Source organism: Peromyscus maniculatus, chromosome 19, assembly GCF_049852395.1.
Source record: "Peromyscus maniculatus bairdii isolate BWxNUB_F1_BW_parent chromosome 19, HU_Pman_BW_mat_3.1, whole genome shotgun sequence".
Classification (NCBI taxonomy): Eukaryota; Metazoa; Chordata; class Mammalia; order Rodentia; family Cricetidae; genus Peromyscus; species Peromyscus maniculatus.
In genome coordinates, this window is record NC_134870.1 from 54,111,069 (window position 1) to 54,131,095 (window position 20,027).

At 43.8% G+C, this 20,027-nt stretch overlaps 1 protein-coding gene across 7 annotated transcripts in view; it reads right to left on the bottom strand.

The window, feature by feature from the left end:
- Positions 1-408: 408 nt before the first annotated feature.
- The window catches only part of Piezo2 (piezo type mechanosensitive ion channel component 2), a 380,980-nt gene continuing 361,361 nt past the window's right edge, over positions 409-20,027 (bottom strand). For 5 of the 7 annotated variants that reach the window (XM_076555357.1, XM_016003707.3, XM_042263853.2 and 2 more), the window contains 10 exons: positions 19,755-19,969; positions 17,445-17,603; positions 15,448-15,595; positions 10,476-10,664; positions 9,790-9,882; positions 8,388-8,560; positions 6,598-6,726; positions 4,956-5,035; positions 2,553-2,736; positions 409-1,936 (listed from right to left, as the gene is read on the bottom strand). In XM_076555357.1, coding sequence (XP_076411472.1) covers positions 1,684-1,936; positions 2,553-2,736; positions 4,956-5,035; positions 6,598-6,726; positions 8,388-8,560; positions 9,790-9,882; positions 10,476-10,664; positions 15,448-15,595; positions 17,445-17,603; positions 19,755-19,969 — 1,623 coding nt within the window. In that variant the 3' untranslated portion in view covers positions 409-1,683. Of the gene's footprint in view, positions 1,937-2,552; positions 2,737-4,955; positions 5,036-6,597; positions 6,727-8,387; positions 8,561-9,789; positions 9,883-10,475; positions 10,665-15,396; positions 15,596-17,444; positions 17,604-19,754; positions 19,970-20,027 lie in introns of those variants that run through there. The other 2 variants (XR_013046146.1, XM_076555358.1) reach the window with 2 other exon arrangements.

Consider the following 20,027-nt stretch of genomic DNA (forward strand, 5'->3'; position numbering starts at 1 on the left):
TTGGCGAGCTGCTAATTCTAGTTGCCTGGTGTCATCGGAGAGTTCTGCGACTAAGTGACTTGATTTTTATGGCTGCAATGACTGATTATAACAGTTTATGTTGTCAGGCCAAGGCACGCTGTAGAACAAACCTGTACTACTCTGTTCTCCAGAAAATACTAGAAATTATTTGAGATCTGCTACTTAAAAAGTTCCATATCAACTATCATTGCTTCCCCTTTGTGAATTTCTTTGTTTCCTGTTAATATTGTCCACGCAGAGCACCCAAGGGACAAAGGAAATTAACAAGAAGTACGTTCTTACCTTATTTTTAATTCTTGGTATGCTATATGGAAAACAACTACTTTCCTCTTCCACAAAAAGCACAAACAGATAGATAATGAATACATAAATAGAACACTCCTCAGGTGACTTTGCAAGATGTGCTTTATTTTAAGTCGGTCCCGAACCCAAAGTACACAGGAGTGGTTTTTGACAGAGTCTAGCCCATTCAATGGTTCTTCTCAGAAACTTTATTTGTAATATTGAATGAAAACTATATTTCAATCATAAATTTTCATGCTACATTGCTAATTCATGAAGAGGTTGTGTTTCCAATGATAATAATTTAAGAAAAGGCCATTTTTTATTTTCCCCAAGCTCAATATACATATTTCTTTCATAATAATGAACTTAAAAAAACCCGTCTTAGATGTAAAAATGTGAATTGGAATATGTAAACTCTGATATGCCTGAAAAACAGCAAGGAAAACGTCATCCTGGAAAGACCACTGCCTTAAATCACGGAAAAATGGGAGAAAGCATGTGAGGGGGTGGGGTGGGGGGAGGCAGAAGAGCCCTGTGGCCTTTGTCACTGGAGTTACAAAGCCGAGGTGTCCCCATCAGGCTGGGCTGACCACTGTTGTCCTTCTGTTTCCTGTAAACAGGAGCCATCTGAAGCAGAATGGTCACCGCTACCTGGGGGTGGTTACCACCCGACCTCAAAGCAGGAGTCCACGTAGTTGCTTTGCTGAGTGTTTTTTTTTTTTTTTTTTTTTCCTGAGAAGTCACTGGTGTTCAATAGAAAGATTTCTTACTAGTCTTCAGTTGAAATAAGGCAGTAGGAGTATCACTAATGTTATCTTTTTGCTTAGAATGAGGCTTGACCATCTACCACCATCTTCTGGGTCATGGTCCGTCTCTCCTCTGGAAAACATGGGCAGTGCTGCTGCCTCCTATTGCTGCTGCCCTTCTGGAGTGTGCTGAGGGCTCATGGGGGTCTCTGCTCAGCAGTGCCCCCAGCGGTGGGAAGAGCTATGTGTTGCACTTTGACCATGATATCAGGAAAGGTGAGGTTCCCCAGAGAGTAAGACACAGGTGTGCCTTCCCCTTCTCTCTGAGGGAAGGGGACCCTACATGAACCTTTCCCATAACCGATAAGGATGCAAGACACTGTTGACAGAGAAAACTCTAAAGCAAAGAGCCCTGATTTCAGAGAAATGGGGGTACAAAGAACTTCAACGTGCCCTCTTGTGCAGGATGGCTTTCCATGACGGAAAAAACCAACTTCTTTCAGCCACCTGCCAGAGAGAAACGGTTGCTGCCAGACCAGAAATGCTTAGCTCTTCCAAGAGTGTTGTGCTTTTTCTTAATTAAAAAGAAAATTCAAATGATAACTCCATTTGCAGTCTGGCTCTTCAGGAATCAGTTTGTTTTTTCTCTAGTCCATTTGATCATTGTTTCTGGTGATCGGTACAGGAATATCAATTTGGCATAGAGATCTTCTTCCAGCTCCAGTTCCCCTGTCTCCCGGACTAAAAATATGTCTGTGCACAACTTCAAAATTCGATCCACATTTGGAAGCTCTTCAAACATGATAGAGTGAGAGATCCCACTGAAGAATTCACGAACAAATTTCCCAATTACAAGGACAACTGACGCGTATAATCCCATGATACTGAAAGAGATAGCAAGGAGAAATAGTCCCCCAACAATTAATATGGTTAGGAACACATGTTTATACTGGGATAAAATGCAGCATATTGGGTAGGAACACAATGGCATTGCATGTACTTTTTTGAAAGTAGCTCTTTTGCCTTTAACAATCATGTCTGGAGGTCTGTTTTAAATTGTGAAACGCTGGATGAAAAGGTTTTTTTTTTTTTAAAATAAGGTTAATTTTGAAAAATATAACATGCTGTGCTTGCACCTTCATGAGGAGAATGGATTATATTGTATAGGATTGTGATATTGAAGCACCAGAAGGCGAAGAAGTGGTCCAGATTGTTCAAAACTCTGGTGACTATTGGATCCATTTGCTCAGGGCCAGAAAGCAACTAAGAGAAACAGTGCTAACACTCTACCGAATTGCATGAAACTGTGCCATAATAAGGAGGCACAAAGGGCATTTTGATGTCGTTGGACCTCTTGTCCCTGTGTTTTGAAATAAAAGGGCATGGTGTTGTGACTTTTAATAGTGTAGAGACACAACTCAACTCCTAGGAGGAAAAACGCTGCTATTCCAACCTCACAACATTCAGACATTATAACTATTAATCATTACGTGTCCTTACCCATAGCCAGCCAAGAAGCCCAGACTCGGGGGGCTGACTTTGTCATTGAAGATAATCAGCTCCAAGGCTTGGGACCCTTGATTGTATATCCTGTTTCCGGTCAGGTTGAGAACCCACCACTCACTGTTGGATTTAGTGACATTGTCTCTGAACAAAATGATGGTGATATTCATGAAATTACTTTCTGGAAGAGGAGGAAAAACAAAATGAAGGCAGCATGAGAGTCTCGGGATTTGATGCCAATTAGAAGGTCCCAGATGGCCAAACCCAGTCCACACACGTAGTAATACCTAATTCCAGAATGTGAAAGACACGGAGACATGACAGGCAAGCGGAGAGGAAGTGAGCACCCACTCGGCACCGCTTCAATGAGAGCTTTGTCACTGCTACACATACGTGAAAGAGCCAGACCACAGAGTGATGGAGGGTCCACCCCCTAAGTAGCTGTGCTGATCATCCAGGGAACTGACTGCACACAAAACCCTCACCATCAACCCTTGATGCAACTGGTCGATTCATTTATATTGCCAGCACTTAGCAAGAATCTCTCCAGAAGGAAGGCACTCTATCAGGCGTTGAGGGGGTCATAGAATGGCATGTAATAATGTTCTGTATATTAATGGGAAAAGACTATGTACACAATTATGGTCATGTGGCACCTAGTATAAGGCCAGCATCCTCAAGGTCTATTTCCTTGGAGAGAACCACTTCCGACTGATGGAATCTGGAACAGCTAAAAGAGGAAATGGCAATGAGTGCCAAGTTTTGCTGGCTCCGGTATGTGGAGGAAGTGAAAAGAGACATTCACTTTAGGAAGGGCTGATAGCAAGAAGTTCTTCAAAACAATGCCACCTATTATTATTAACTTAGGACTTTGGGGTATAGTAATAACTATGGTTCTCGAGACCAGAGACAGTCACACGGGACCATCTGGCCCTGAGTCCAGAGAGTTTTAGGTTTGGAGCTAGTTCCACTGTGGATGTGCTCATCTGGGCCATCCACGCCTAAGGTATCAGTCTATTTGCATGTAAACTGGAGACAACCATCAGCTTATGCTACATACGTCTGTGCTGACATCGTTGAGTGTGGGGACTGGAAGGAGCTGTAAGGAAGGAGGGAATTCCATGACACTGTAGGATGGAAGACCAAGAGACCTGGGAGCGGGGCTTGGGGCGAGACTGGCCTTGAAAGTAGAGAGAGGGCACAGCGCTCTTCAAACCTACGTGGACGGAAGAAGGGTCTTGTGGAATAAGATGCTTTACAAGGAGATAGAAGGTATGTCAGCAGCAGCTACTGGGCTGTATTTAATCTGCTTTGTCAGCCAGTGGGAAGGCCATCTGCTGAAATGGTGGCCAGGAAAAGCTTGAAAACTCACACAGTTTTTTTTCAGAAGGATCTATTTGTTTTCTCGGGCTAAACAGTCCTACAGTTATTTCTGCTATAAAAGGAAATATAGAATTTCCCCCATGCACTTGGAAGTTACTTATAAAAGCATGCTTGTTTATTGTTGATGAAGACCAACAGGCAGAGATGGACTTGGCCTTGCATTGGTCCTCATGACTCACTGTGGCCATCTCCGTGTGAGCCTGTAACTGCTCACTAGCTGAATATGAGCATCATGGAGCCTCGTCTCCAGTACCTATCATGGTGCCTAGTGCAGAGCGCTTCATTTAGGATGGTGAATGGGTACACACTGGGTACCTGCATTATATTTCACCATTATCCAAAGGATCAGTGACTTCAGGAAGTGACAGTTTCTATAAGTAAAATGCAGTCATTCGGCAACAGGATATGGCCTGATACAAAAAGCTGTCGTTGTGCCAGCATCATAGTCACATAAACCCTGATGCAATGTTTGCTGGTAACCAGGTTCAGTGGTGTACACTGCTATGCATAAATGTTATAGAGGGACGTAGTCTGTGGTTGACAGAAGTATCATGGGGCATATAGCTGTCACTCAAAACAACGGCCTCCTTCTATCACTCTTGTGCTGGAATAACCCAATAACTAAAATACACTATTGGTGTGTACTGACCCTGAGGTTCAGTCAAGCACATCTCATGCTTTTTTTAATTGTCTTTAGTGAGAGAAACCATCATGCTTACCACTGCATGAGGCAATTCTCTGTAAGCAATCTGGTGGCTCAGAGAACAGTAAACAAAGTCATAAAACATGCATATGGATCACTCGGGAATTTTGATCAATGAGAAGAAGAAAATGAAGAACGTGTCTCACAGGTAGTCAATGACTCCTCTCGGATGGAGAAGGCAGAGTTTTTATGGTTCTTGTAAGACAGGATAAGATTAGAACTAGAAGGTAGATTGCTAAATGTTCAAAACACAGACCTCTAAATTTGAATGAAGGTAAGATATGCACAGTTCTGAAATGGCTTCCCATTCTTACCAGATAGAAGTTGCTTTATAGGCTTTGAGTTTGAATCACTGGGTGCCTTCACATAGTATGGGTAGATCCTTTCTATTGTCCTGCACATTAAGAAACAAAAGAGATGAACTTTAGTCATTTCCACACCTAAAATGGATGCTTTTGTTGCTTTTTTAAAACCTTACAAAAAACAAAGATGAAAGTCCTCATACCACAATACAACATAAAAACATCTTAATTTATGGGAACCACAGCTCACCAAAGCTGAGATTCAATCCATTATATCCAAACATACATGTAAGTCATGATACATATAGTTTGAAAGTAGCTGCTGGCCTTTCTTACATTTGTGACCTGTTACTGAAAAAAAGACTTTTTTCCCTCTGACTAGTATATTTTAACAATTATCTTTAGCAATGATTAATTTTTTTTTTGTATTTCAAAAATACCTACAGTTAAGAGGATTTTCTGGTGGAGAATGAGCCTGAGGACAGAGCACGTGACCTGGACCCTAAGTTTTGTTTGTCTCACAGCAGTTGCTTGACTCTGTGTTCTCTCATCTGGAAATGATGGAGAGTGAGGCACTGATGATCTTTAAGAGCCCCTGAACATCAGGGATTCATGAAGTTAAGGAGGAGCTAAGTGTCCTAGGTCAAATGGCTGTGTCCTAGTAATCTTCATGTTCAATGCATCAGCATGAGGCCATGACAGCCTGCAGTAAAAAGCTAGGAAAACTGCCAGTGGACACATGGTATCAGTTTTGGATATATATATATATATATCTTTCCTCTCTTCTTATTTATCTTATGTCAGTTTGAAACACAGCCTGTTTTTCCCTCCACCAATTTTCTGTTCCCTGTTGTCTTCCTGTCTGTCTTCCCAACCCATTCAGCCAGTGTGACATTCATAGGAGGAAGGGGTCTGTCCTTGGCTGTTGATTAGTGCCCGTTAGGAGCAAGGTTTGTTACTCAGAGATAACGTCAGTGTATGCTAGGCTGGGAGTCAGAGTCAGGGAAGGGCAGGTTTCAACCCTGGAAGCAATCTATAAAGCCATGTCCGGCCTGATTCCTCCCTTTGAAGGTGAATGGTCTCACTGGGTACCTAGGTCAGGTGGTAGACAGGATCACAGAAAGCCTGGATCACTGAAGTGAAGTCCTTGTCCTACGCCTTTAAGGCAGTGACCTTTCTGGCAGGGGGACACAGCAAACACTGGGCCCAATTATGATGGATAGGTAGATCTAGGAGCACCTGAGGAGTTTCTGTACCTCTGACATGTGGGGATCATCACAGTGACACCTCAGTGGATGGAGAATGGGGACTAGGCACTGTGTGAGAGAGCTGCCTTGCAGCAGGCATTGGTCACAGAGAGTGGGAGAACAGTGTGCCTCCTGGTGGAAGAACAGAAAGACAGCACCATGGATGGAGAGTGTCCCTGGAGCCACCCCATAGTAACTGTCACTAACAATGGATGCATAACTACAGGCAAAGTGGAGACAGAATCCTGGGACCAAGAACTGTCTTCCAGCTAGCAAAATGGGACCTGTCAATCAAGGTTCACTTGCATTCTCAAACAAGGTGAATTCCTTTCTAAGCCTCAACAGAGAAACTTGGTGCTAACGTCACATTCTGATGAAAGCTGTATTCACGGGGTCACACAACTCACACGGGCGTGTTTGAACTTTCTGTATCGTTGCCGGCGATCATCTTCGCTATATTATTTCGTGTTTCACTTGCAAGAGGAAAAGAAAGCTTATCGGTTGCTATTTCTGCCTTTGCACCCAGAGTCATATTTCTGTGAAGGAAGGAATAAGAAAAGAAGAAAAGAAAGCTTAACGTTAGTGATTGCTCTCAAGTCTGGAAGAGAGATTCATATACACTTGACTCACATTTGTATCTCACCGAGTTTTCAGTGAGTCTAGATTTTTTTTCCCTCCCAACCTTCCTGGTCACCCCACCTCCATTTCCACCCTCTTAAACAGTCAAATTAATAACTGAGGGAGACTTCAACACTCTAAGACAGATTAGAGGAATTAGAGCCTGCTGGCCCAGCAGCAACTGTCATGATGAGCTCATAGGAATCTCAGAGACATTCTCAGATAAAACCAACGATGTCAGTCTCCATAGTAACCAGCAGACCCGGTATTTAAAAAACAATGTTTAACCAGAAGTTGCTTTTCTTCTTGCTATAGTTTGGTGGCTCTTCGACGCAAAGGACAGAAGCCAAGCTTTTGGCCTCTGGTACAAATTTTTGGAATTATGGAATTGGAGACATTAAGGAGAAGATAAGATTACGGGAAGGACTCTAAAAGACCTTTTTGAAAGGGCATTTTCCAATTTTCCTGTGAGTTCACTTTAGAGTCTAAGATTTCCTCAGGACTTATCATGATTCCTTCATTTTGCTGTTTAGTGGTTTCATATAATATTTCACCCTGTAAGCCCAGGCTAGCTGTGTTGTTTAGGCTACCCTCCAACTCACTCTGATTCTCCTGCCTCAGCTTTCTGAGTTCTCAAATTACAGGTGTGAGCTCTTATGATTTCTTCTTTTTTTTTTTTTTTCCCTGAGACAGGGTTTCTCTGTGTAGCTTTGCGCCTTCCCTGGATCTTGCTCTGTAGCCCAGGCTGGCTTCAAACTCACAAAGATCCACCTGCCTCTGCCTCCTGAGTGCTGGAATTAAAGGCATGTGCCACCACCGCCAGGCATCTTATGGTTTCTTAAGAGCCAGGAAGTTCAAGCTGTAGCTTCAAATGAGCCTGCTAGTGGGCTTCTTGAGGTTCTGGTCCTCAAGACTGTGACAAATTAGGTAACCTAGGAAACTAGGTAACCATGATCTGTTGTTCTGAGTCCCTAAATGCGCATGACTAAAGCACTGGGTGACATGTCTAAGATGCAGGAACTTTTAGTAAGACACACTTAGTTTTTCCAAACAAGGGCAAAGTCAGGCTTGGCTCTGGTGGGGTAGGGGAAGAACCTCAGCTGGTTCTCCTGCTTCTGCGACTAAGGTACCCCCAAACCTCACACCCACAGAACAGACTTCCCAAGGCTTCTCCAGTCATTCAGGGAGGCCCCTGGTCCCCCAAGACTTCATGCAAACTCTGCAGATTTCTATCACTCCTGGAGATCTTAGCCGTGCACCCTGACTCTATTTCTAAACCACCCTTTCCCTTCTTTCTCTTCTTTTCTGTCTTGCTCACTGAATTCATTGCTGGCCTCTCTTAAAAACACAAACACAAAAACAAACAAACAAACAAACAAACAAACAAACAAAACTAAGCCATTCTTAGGCTGGTCATTGGTTCTGAGGAAAGCCATGTTTCATAAATAAAATGTGAGCTTTAGCATCAAAGGAAAGTGACCGAGTGTAACAAGATCGTACCAAATGGTGCTACTGTTTGCTCCCCCAGCCTGAGGTAAGATTAGGGTTAAGGAAGGATGCATGGAAACACAGTAACTACCTCTGAATACTCCATGAAAAAACAACAGAGAAGGAACTACTGGGGTCGGTGAGCTCCTGTATCATTTTCTGCTTACTGGGAGGGCTGATGGTCCACAAAGAATTTGAGTTTCCTTCCAGTTCGGCTACTGTTATGTCTTCTTTTTCATAATTCTCCAGAAATTGCATAGCACCCTGCATGCACACAAATACACACGTGTAAGTGGATTCTACTCACGATGCTCACCCAGGAAGCAGCTGATCTTTCTTTTAACCGACTTCACAGAGATGGTCTCCCTAGAAAGGAATGCTTACCTGGTGCCCAGGTTTGAGGTTTCCAGAGCATGAACATGGCAGCTCCCGTCACATGCCCAACCATTCCTACCCATCAGTAAAGGAGAACCTCATAATTCACATCATGTTTCCCTATTGCCAAGCAATCCGTGCACTATGGAAGTATGTCCTCCTCCCAGGGGGATAGGATTTAAACCACCCAAACAGACCCTGTCCTAATTGATGCTGATGTTGAGGTTAGTTCTGCAGGTATAAACTTTCAACGATGATTTTAAAGAAAAGCATCTGTTTCTATAAATTGAAACTATTATTTGTGAAATCTGTTTTATGACGAAAAACGTGTTATCATAATTACTGGAATATGAATGATAGAGACATGAGCAACATCAGCTACAATTCCACTCTCAGCATACTACAATGGTCTTCTGTAGTAAGGGACACATTTCATTTGGGATGGCATTTAAAAATACAATTGTCTGATTCTTTTTCCATCTATGTTTTATTTGAGGACTTGTCATGAAAGTCATAGGATTCTTAAAGACATTTTTATTACCAGAGAAATTGCTTAGGAAATTGTCACTTCAGATTATAAAGCAAGTAACATAAATATGGTCAGAAGTGCAGATCTTTTCTTTCAGGATGACTGCTGGGTGAACCAGTGCTGACCAGATTTATGCAATGTATTTGGTATGATTTCCTTTACCAATCAGTTTTCTTTAAAGCACTCAAATCACTTCAGCTTCTACTGTCAAAAACAATGTGTGTTTAAGCAAGTACTCACCTGTTACTTTCCCATATTTTGAATTGATTTCTTAATTCAAGGTTCTCAGAACAGGTAGGCCAATCAAAGATCAATATCACCAGTTTAAAAACCATATGCATGTGTTTAAATGAGTAAAACTCTGTTGATCTTTTATTAAAATGTTCCAGATTAAACTTGTGTTTGCTATCACTTATATTTCTTAGTTTATCCAAGTAGCTGGTGGCTAGTTGTCGGGTGCCAAATGCAACTGATGATTTTGGAAAAATTTCTTTTCACCAGAGGGCACAGCAGAGCTATCTAGCTGCCTGATGACCAGCAAGGGAGCCTACATGGCAGTCTTCATTGAGTTCTGCACACATTTACTTACGGTGTTGGTGGCGAAAGACTTTAGGAATGCTTTATATTTTGCACCATCCATAATTTTCAGCTGGCTTTGCTGAGCACTCATTGTGAAGATAGGCTGGAAAATGAAGGTACATGGCCCAGTTAGCACTACCTGGTACTTCCTCACATTTGGGTTAAAATAAAAACATTTCATAGTTATGAACTACTGATTCCCTGAAGGCAGTTGGCCTCGGAGATCTCTTTTTGCACTGAATAGTCTTATGCTCAAAACCAATGAACTGTTTATTATTATTTTTGTTGTTGTTACTATTTGCAGGACTGGGGATCAAACCCAGGCTCTTGCACATCCTCAGCATCAGAACTACTCTATCATTGAGTACTTACACTTCCGTTCATACGTCATGTGTCTGCTGATCAGTGAACATTTAGCTAAAACTCTGGCATCAGCTGGGCAGTGGTGGCGCACACCTTTAGTCCCAGCACTTGGGAGGCAGAGGCAGGCGGATCTCTGTGAGTTCAAGGCCAGCCTGGTCTACAAAGCGAGTCCCAGGGCAGCCAGGGCTACGTAGAGAAATCCTGTCTCGAAGTGAACAACAACACAAGAAATAAAGCTGGCATCGGGAACCATCGCTACACTCCCTAATCAGTGCTCGGACGCAAAAATACTGCTTGAGGAGAGGTTCCAAAACATGGGGGAAGCTAGATTACCTGATACCCTCCCAGGGTGATTGTGACGGACACATCCAGAGGCTGGTTGATAACCCCTGCGACAGATTTGATCAAAGACATGAAGAGCAGTGGAAACCACACGATACAGATGAGCAGGACAATGATCATGCCACCCATGCCATATTTCACCGCTTTCTTCTTCTTCTGGCCCCGGGGCTGAGGGTATCTCTATAATACAAGGATTTAGAAAGAATCAGCAGGGCTTGAGAAAGGGGGAAGGAGGCAGGGACACACAAGGGGGAGTGTTTCCCTCATGGCACTGGAGAACATGGTTCTTGATTCCTCTCTACACGGGTCAGAGACCTCATCCCAGCCTTGGAATCAAGGGGGGAAGCTGTACCATCACGGCTCTCTCTGTGGCCAGGGGCCGACAAAGCCCCACTGAGTGCTGGACATGGCCCGTGGGAGGAGAGGAGGAATGCGTGAGGGAGGGACAAGGGCTGGCCCAGTGCTCAGGCTGTATCCACACACTTCTGTTGTCCACACCACAGACTCAGTACGTGTCTCCCAAGTGTGGCAGGCGAGTGGAGGAGCTGGCTTTGCCTGCGAAGGTACAGGGTCGGAGGCACATGAGTGATCTTGCTTGCTACTACTGTGCAGGCTTTTTCTCCCTTTTAGAGTTACTTCCCAGGTTAGCTGATGCTATGGTTGGGGTCTGGTTTGTCCCCTCTGATACTCGTGTTGAAGGTCAATCACCACAAAGAACATAAAGAGGTGATCAGAGCCTTGAATGAACCCATCTGGAGATAATGTAGTAAAGGGTTATCTTGAGAGTTGTTCTGCTATGAACACTAGTCCAGCTGGGTCTCTTGAGTTTTCCTTGTCTCTCTATATGATGTCATGTACCACTTGGGGATGTTGTCAGTAAGAGGCCTGTTACTAGAGGTGGGCCTGTGCATGGTGAACCAGACCCTAATTTACCCCATCTGCATTCCCTGACAGACTATAGTGAAGATCTTTCCGCCAACTCTTTGTCCCTGGCTATTTCCTCATTCCTTCCTTGGGAGCTCAATGCTTTATTGTTGGAAGACTGGAAAGCCAGAGTGCTGTTCCTGTTAGATATCTAATTAGCTTCCCAAAGTATGTTAGGAAGTGGCCACATGGGAATCAGTGTAAAGTTGGCACAGGAGTGAGCAGTTCACACTCTTAAGTTCATGGCAGAACTTTGCCTTTCAGGAAATTGGTTCTTGCTTCACAGAGTGCATTATGATGATCTTATCACAGAGCTTCCAACAGAGAAATCTAAGGAGGCACTTAGGTCTCAGTGTGCTAAGTATCGGATGGGCAATGCAGAGAGTTGGGAAGGCCCTGGGGGAAAGATGTGGACCAAATCTGGGGCCAGGGAAGGTCTGTGAGAAAGAAATGTCAAATTTGACATTTGAGGTTGGGAAAGACTTAGATCAGCAGAATCGAACAGGAGTTTTCAGATAGTAAAGAAAGTTGCCAAGGCCTTAAACGCATCCAGCAAAATCCCTGCGGGAGCAGAGGCAAGGAGACATGGATTGGGGCAGGGGAGAAGCAGAAAAGAAGATGCTCCCTCTGTCCCCAGCCAACTCAGGCTTTCCACTAACTCACTCAGTGAAGACCCCCTTTCTCCTGGCAAGTCTGTTTTCCTAGAAGCTGCTCTCTGGCAAAGCACCTATTGTATGTGTGCTTACTGTGAGACAAGTTATCCACATGTACCTTCACTGGACCGAAAGACCCATGCTTTGGGACTTTGCATGCTGTAGCAGAATTCTGGCCACAGAGATGGTGCTCAGCAAGTGTGTAGGGCAGATTGAAAACCAAGGCCTCAGATTGCCATTCCTCCATTTATGGCCCTTTGTAACAGGTTGTTCCAGCCACATTGACTTACCCATGCCCTGGAATCTAGGCTGCCATGGAAAGAGAATATGGCAGATATAACAGAGAGAAGACTCTCAGCCTCAGTTCCCCAGGCTTTCTCAGACTTCTATCCCCAACTCCCATGGGCTGTGAGGCCATCAAGATGGGAAGCCTGGGCTTCTCTGAGGATATGGGAAGGCCGTCAGCCTCCCTCCCTGTAGGCTACACTACTGTGCATCCATCCACTGTCAGATTACATATATAGGAGGGGGAATGGTGGGTACTATTGTGTGTTCTAACTCACCCAAGAATGCACAAACAAACCTTTTGTCTTTTTGAGTTGACTTGTCTTAGGTGTTTAGTTACAGAATCAGGAATCTCACATATGGAAGTAGACTTAGTGTCTTGATGGAGCAAACATTTCTCTGGGGGCCCTCAGTGTGTACTTGGATATTTCCTGGCAACTACCCTTGTAAGGTAGCCAGCTCCATTATGGAGCAGCACTGATCCTTAGAAATGTCTTTATTTTCTATTGACATTTATTGGGGCTTTTGCCTACGTGTCTTTTTTTGTTAGTTTATGTCTCACAAATATCAGCCTAGTTTCGCATGATTTTTCTCAAAAAAAAAAAGTCTGTGGGATGGTCTGTATGTCAAATGTGTTGCTCTGATTGGTCAATAAATAAAACACTGATTGGCCAGTGGCCAGGCAGGAAGTATAGGCGGGACTAACAGAGAGGAGAATGGAGAGAACAGGAAGGCGGAGGGAGACACTGCCAGCCACCGCCATGAAAAGCAGCATGTGAAGATGCCAGTAAGCCACGAGCAAGGTATAGATTTGCAGAAATGGATTAATTTAAGACATAAGAACAGTTAACAAGAAGCCTGAGCCATTAGGCCAAACAGTTTAAATAATATAAGCATCTGTGTGTTTATTTTATAAATGGGCTGTCGGACTGCCGGGGCTTGGCGGGACCAGAGAGAAAATTCTCCAGCTACAAAAATTCACACTTGAAAATAACTGTTATTTCTGCTTCTTCTTATGTCTTGCCGGTGAACCAAATGATTCTTGGTTCAACCTTTCTAGGGTTCTCCTATGCAAGCATGTCTAGGGCCTTTGTCACTCTGGTTGCTACCCTGTGTCCTTTGGTGTTCCCATTCCCTCTTGGTTGGATGTAGTTTGTCCCCAGAGAACCAGTGAATGAGTCATTCTCTACACAGTACTGAGATGTGGTGGGACCTCTGCAAGGCATTTGGGCTGAGCAAGGAGTCTTCAGGAGTGAACTCGACTTTTCTTGTGGAACGGTCTTGTTAACACAGGAGGCTGTCCCTTCTACTCTACCACACTTGCATGGTTCTTTCTCTGCTTTCTCACCGTGCACAGAGAGGCAGGAAGTCAGATGGCTGCCCTGTAGGGCCAGGAGTCGAAGTAAATCTCTTCTCTGTATAAATTTCCCAGTCTCAGATGTTTGTTACAGCAACAACAATAACAGCAACAAAGAAAAATAGACTAAGACTTTCTTTCATCATTCCAGTTTTGGTGCTCTTTAAAAATAAGGACAAGAGGCTGAAGAGATGGCTCAGTGGTCTGGCTGCTCTTCTAGAGGACCCAGGTTCGATTCCCAGTACCCACATGGTGACTCACAACCATTGGTAGGGAACTCCAGTCCAGGGGATCTGTCAACACGGTCTCAGCTATAAACCTGCAGTTTCCTGGGAATCTTATCTCAAACCCTGTTTCCAGGAAAAGAACATGTCCCACACTCCTGCATGATCCTAGCAGTTTTAGGGGCATCCAGTTGTAGTTTACCAGAGTGTGGTCCCACCAAAGGCCTAGCGGTGCCAGCTTGCAACCTTACTACTCAAGAAAGAGAAAAGAAGAAAACAATTCACAGCAGCCTCCTGAGATACAACTTGAGAGCCACCCAAAGAGTATTCGTGGGTACTGCCAAGGTAACTGGCTGCTCAAATGTGGGAGGAGCCCACATCTGTGCCTTCTGGTGTCTTTAACTTTCTTCTGAGTGCTTTTCTTGATCTTAGCTCTTATGCTTAAGCCTATATTAAAATACCTCTAACAAAATCTCCAGCTCTGCTTCATGACAAAGCCTTGAAATTCTTTTTGGCCCTGAAGCCACAGATTCTGGTTTGGTCTGAGCTGAGGTCTCTAAATGTTTAGAGGAATTCTTCAGTGGCAGTGTGGAAGTGTGTCTCTGTCTCCTCTAACAGGTCTCAGCTCCTTCAGTTCCATAAACCTCAGAAGCACATGTGCCTCCTGACAGACTGTAGAGCTGGCTGGCCAAGGGGAGCTGGGAATGCACACTAGACATTATGTACAGTAAAAGTGACTCTTGGGAGGCAGAGGTAACAGGATCTCTGTGAGTTCTAGGCTAGCCTTATCTACAAAGCAAGTTCCAGGACAGCCAGGGCTATTATACAGAGAAACCCTGTCTCAAAAAACCAAAACCAACCAACCAAACAAAAAAACAACAAGCAAACAAACAAACAAGAAAGAGACTCTTTGAAAGAGATTGTCTCTGAGGTAAGACAGGAGGACATTTTCCACTCCTTGGCTAATGTTGGTTGTGCGTTTCTGTCACCATTATACAGGATACTTTGCTTCTACACTATAAACTTTCAGAATATCCAATAAAGCTAACCTATACTTAAACTTAATAGTTACCTAGTAGAATAACATTGTCTTTCATTTCCTTTAACAGGGCGGTTAAAGAACCCATCCCTCCTCCAGAGGAAAGCAGATGGTGAGCATGCGTCCACATTGCCTAACCAACCCTAATTTCTCTGCACTTGGTTCCTTCTGCTCCCCTGTGAGCGTTCAAGGGTGAGTGGGTCATGTGGCAACATATCACTTTTTTTTAGATCATTTACAACACTGTTGCCAAAGTAAGAAAACATCTGGATGCTGCTGCTGACCACGGCAGCCGTGAATGTAAAGCCTTCAACCCCAGTGGGTTGGCAATCAATGCTGTATTTATAGCCCCTGGCAGGTTTTCTCCTCTGCCTCCATCCATCCACTTGGCCACAAAACATGCAGCATCCGCATTAATCTTGTAACCGACCTGTGCTCAAGGGCGGCAGGCAGGCAGGAGGCACTTTGCTGCCCCCTTTACCTTTTCCGACTCTCGCCAGCACTTTAAGATGAAAATGTGTGCATAAATGTCCTCCACACAAATCCAGCTGGAGAGGCTCAAGGTCGTGTCTGTCCACACCCAGTCCATCACAGCCCGCAGCTCAGTCAGAAATGGGACCAGGCGGAACCTGTCGGGAACCACAGTTAGTCAGGCAGACACTTGGAGGGTAGACCCATTATCTACCTCACCTCAAGGGTTCATGCAACAATTTGTTTAAAATGCCACGAGCTAAGAAAAACTCTCAAGGAGATCCTCACAGTAAAGTCCAACTGGGAACACAACTGCTTCACACTATAAATTGAGTATACGGGTTAATATTTTTTTAATTCCTATTTTCTCTGATGGGACTTCATATGAAAAGTTGATTCTGTTTCTTTCACATGTGTTTGTACTGTAAGAATCAGAAGGCAGAAGGTTGGTTGAGTTCTATGGCTATGTTGATGGACGAGTCAGTAAAGAGTATACATCTGATAAAGATGAGAGGAAATAGGGGAACGCAGAGGGACCAGATAATGTCACTGGAGCCAAAGAGAGGACTCATGATCAGTGGCTTGCTAGGTTAATGAGGCTAACTGCTTCTGCTGAAGCCTCATCTTTCAGTTGTTTTGGGGAATGGGCTAGCCTATGCTCCAGAAGGCTCTGAGGAATATTCCAAGCTCTTTGAATAATAGAGATTTTTTCCCAGGCTAGGGAAGTAGGCTGATTCTAGGATCCCCCACAGCAGTTTTGTTATCACTCAAAACTCCTTCCTTGGGCTATTTCAGCTCTACAGATTAAATAGTAAGCCAACACCTGGAAGAAACATCAGGCCCAGGCCTAGGGTAGTGGAACATGTGGTGGATCTCAACATCTGAATGCACCCAACACCTCTTCTGAACTATCACCAGGGCTCAGGACTAGTGCTGTGGAGGGATCAGCTGTGCCTACAGCCACCTCGTCTCTTAAAACATGGTATAACTTTTGGGGAACACAGGGTATGTTGTCATGGAAATCGTCATGTGGAAGAACTAATGGAGCTTGCTTGATGAGGTATCAGAAACGGGCAGCATGATGCCACCTAGGCTTCTTCATGGATGAACTCACTGCACACAAAGAACTCCAGAGGTGTTCTGGAAATGGCTGATCCCAGACACATGTCCAAAAATGTATTAATACTTAAATATTATCTATTTTTACGCTGCTACCCTTTTATTGTTTGAGAATCTCATACATGCATATAACGTGTTTTTATCTAATCCATCTCTCATCTCCTCCCCTGTAATTCCTCCATCTGTCTCATCATATATTCCCCCAACTCCATGTTTCCTGTTATATTTTTTAAACCCATGGGGTCCACTTAGTGCAGTCTACATGAGAATGTGTTTAGGATCATATACCGGGAACCTGGATAGCCTTCCAGGACCCACACCCTTGAAGGAAACTGAGTCTCGGTCTCCCAGAAGTCATCAATTGCCAACAGCAATTCAGCTAGTGGGACCACATCTTGCTTGCTCTAAGAGTTGGTCTGGACCGACTGACCTTATGCAGCTTTTGTGTACTGTTTCAACTGTTGTTAAGTTCACAGGTGCAACTGTCTTGCTGTGTCCAGAAAACACCATTTTGTTGCAGTCACTCCACTGCCTGTGGCTCTTAGGATCGTCTTGCGCCCTCTCTTTCAATGACCCCTGAGCCTCTCTTTCAATGACCCCTGAAGAGGAGTGTCCCCAATTTTTATCCCCAAACATTATCCTGGTAACTAGGCAAGTTACTAACGTGAAAATTAACCCAGTGTGGAGGACTCTAGGGCATTTTCCTGGCAGGTATTCAGTGATTGCACGTGGAAAAGTGCTTAAAGCTGGCAATTGTGTGTTGCCGACACTCAGAATTTCCGGGTGCCTTCCATCCCCGCCTTCTCTCTCTCCTCCCTCCTTGTGGAAGAAGCACAATGCTCCCCGCTGATGCCACTCCATCAGGCAGAGACAAGGCAGCGCCCTCACCCTTGAAACAGGAAGAGGTTGACATAATTGTAGCTCTTAGTGAGGAAGTTTCCGAGTACTCGCGTTGGGTAACCGCAGCGGATTTGATAGGCAGACAGCCCAAAGTACACACACTTCACAAAGTACCAAAGCTGAGCCACCAGGTTCTGGCTGAATTTCCTAAAAGGCAAAATTATAGAAGGTAAAAGAATGGGATACTTTTCTTGTACATAAGGCAACAGTTTAGAACAGAAAACAAACTTCCCCTCTGCCAGTTAAGGGCAATTCTAAAGAATTCTCTACCTAGTGGATTACTCCCAAATCAAAAGGTGGGGTCAGAAAATCTAACAATCGAAACAGAAAAATAAACCTCTTAATTCTGTGAATGGAGCATTATTATCATCTAGTTGGTAATACTAAGATTACATTAAATTATTGTTAAGTGAATTAGTTAATAAACATTTTCGTATAACATATGTGACATGGGTACTGTAGTTCAAATTAAAGCAAACTCTTTAAGAAATGACATTTTAACTTTAAAGGATCCATAATTTGGAATATGTAGGAGAAAGCATTCTGAGACACTTTTATGTATCAGAAAATAAATGGGTAAATTCATCATTTGCCTTGATCATCGAGTTTGGCTAATTGGTTTAAGGCATAGATATTATTAAATATTTATAGAAAATATTTATTATATATTATAAGCTAACAAATAAGATTCCCAATATGCTTCCAGCTATAATATTTGCCTTACTCAATTGTGTGATCTGAGGTATTTTCTCCTTCTCTGCATGGCAGGGTACAGACTTTCCTGGACTGTTGGGTGGCTTCGGGATGACAGTTCCTTGTTTATTTAGATTCACTTGAGATTCAGAAAAATTCCCTTTTCCTTTTAATGTATTTATACCCTCATAGTTATTGTTATACAACAACGTGAGAGTAAACAGAAAGGGTCAGAGGCCAGATGCTCCAATGAGAGCTATAGCCACTCACTATTAGGGGCACTTTGGATTTCCTCACTAGATGTTTCATCTGAGGCAATTTCCTTATGTGGTGCAGAAATATTACTAGCCAGCCCAATCTATAGATTGTTCATATGAGTTCACTAAGGATGACTCTGAGGTTTGGTCAGAAAGATCAAACTTGCTATTAAACATGAGGACTTTCTCAGGATGCTTGGGGTGATTTAAGTCACAGCTAAAGGAAGCATTTCTGAAGGAGACTCTGAATATAGCATTATTGGCTTGGGAACACAGATGCTCAAGCCAATGGTAGAGGGAGCTACACCATGCTGTATACATAAATTCTGACCTATTTCATAGTAGGTCATAACCTCAACCCTGATACATGACCTGGACACTTCTACATCCATATTCTATGGACCGCTTTTTCTATAACCTGAGAGAATAGATGCTTTCTGTTTACAGTAATTCGCTTTGTTTTTCTTTCATTGATTGAGTTGTTCACACACTAAGCACTAACTTGATCACAAGACTCATTTGCAGTGGAAGTGTGGGTTTCCAAGACCATATAGAAGAGAAGAAAGAACTCTGGGTGGGGCAGAGATGGGAGAAGCGGAAGAGATTTTGAGGTACTGGAGAATTCAACTTACTGAGTTGAGTTGAGATCTATATCTGATTCTAGGTGTCAGGGGAAAATCAGTAGCCACCTTCAAGCCCTGCCCCTACTAACCTTCAGGCTGCCTTATTCTTGAAATATGGTCTTGCTGTATAACCTAGGCTGGCCTCAAACTCATGATTGCTTCGGCCTCCTGAATGCTCGGATTACCATGTACCCCAGCTTGCTTGGTAGAATCTACCCTTTATAGACTCACCCCAACTCTCAGTCTATTTTAACCATTAGCAATAGCTGTCCTGACAGAAACAACATCATTTCATAATGGGTCTTCCTGGTCCCCTACATGTGCTCTTCAGGCCCCATTATCATACTTGTGGCAGACACTATCTCTTTCCCCTCATCATCTCCCAATATGTCTTTGAACCAGCTGAATAACCCTCATTTCTCATCAGCTTCTCATGTGACATTGTCTCATGTCCTCTTCCCCTCTGAGTGGTGCACCTAAGACCAAACTCAGCCTCTCAACATCAGCTAGGTTGTAGAGACAAGCACAACTCAAAGATCTTTGGTCTGCCCTGGATCCGAGACCAACTTTTCTCTTATTCTGAAATCTTTGTTTCTGCAAATGGGGATGAAATACAGTTCAAGCACTAAGGAGGACGAATCAACTCCTACTCTGCATTTGAACTGAACCCCACTGAGATCCTTGCCTTTCACTGTCCTGCTGGATCTCTGTAGGGGAGACCTTACCTCTCAGTCACGCTGGGTAAGATGAAGAACATCCAGAAGTGAATCCCAAACACAAGAATGACCTGGAAGATGACCTTGCCTAGCACAGTTTTCCTGAGGTAGAGTGCCCGGTCCACCACCATGGTTCCGAACTGAATGAGGACCATCACCAGGAATGGCCCGGGGACCTGGTCTTCTGACAGAGAAGAAGTGATATCTGCAGCTGCTGAGTGTTTCTGGGGAGGAAAGAATGGGCTAAGCCTGAGTGGCAGTTCCCAAGATGGAAATTGATGA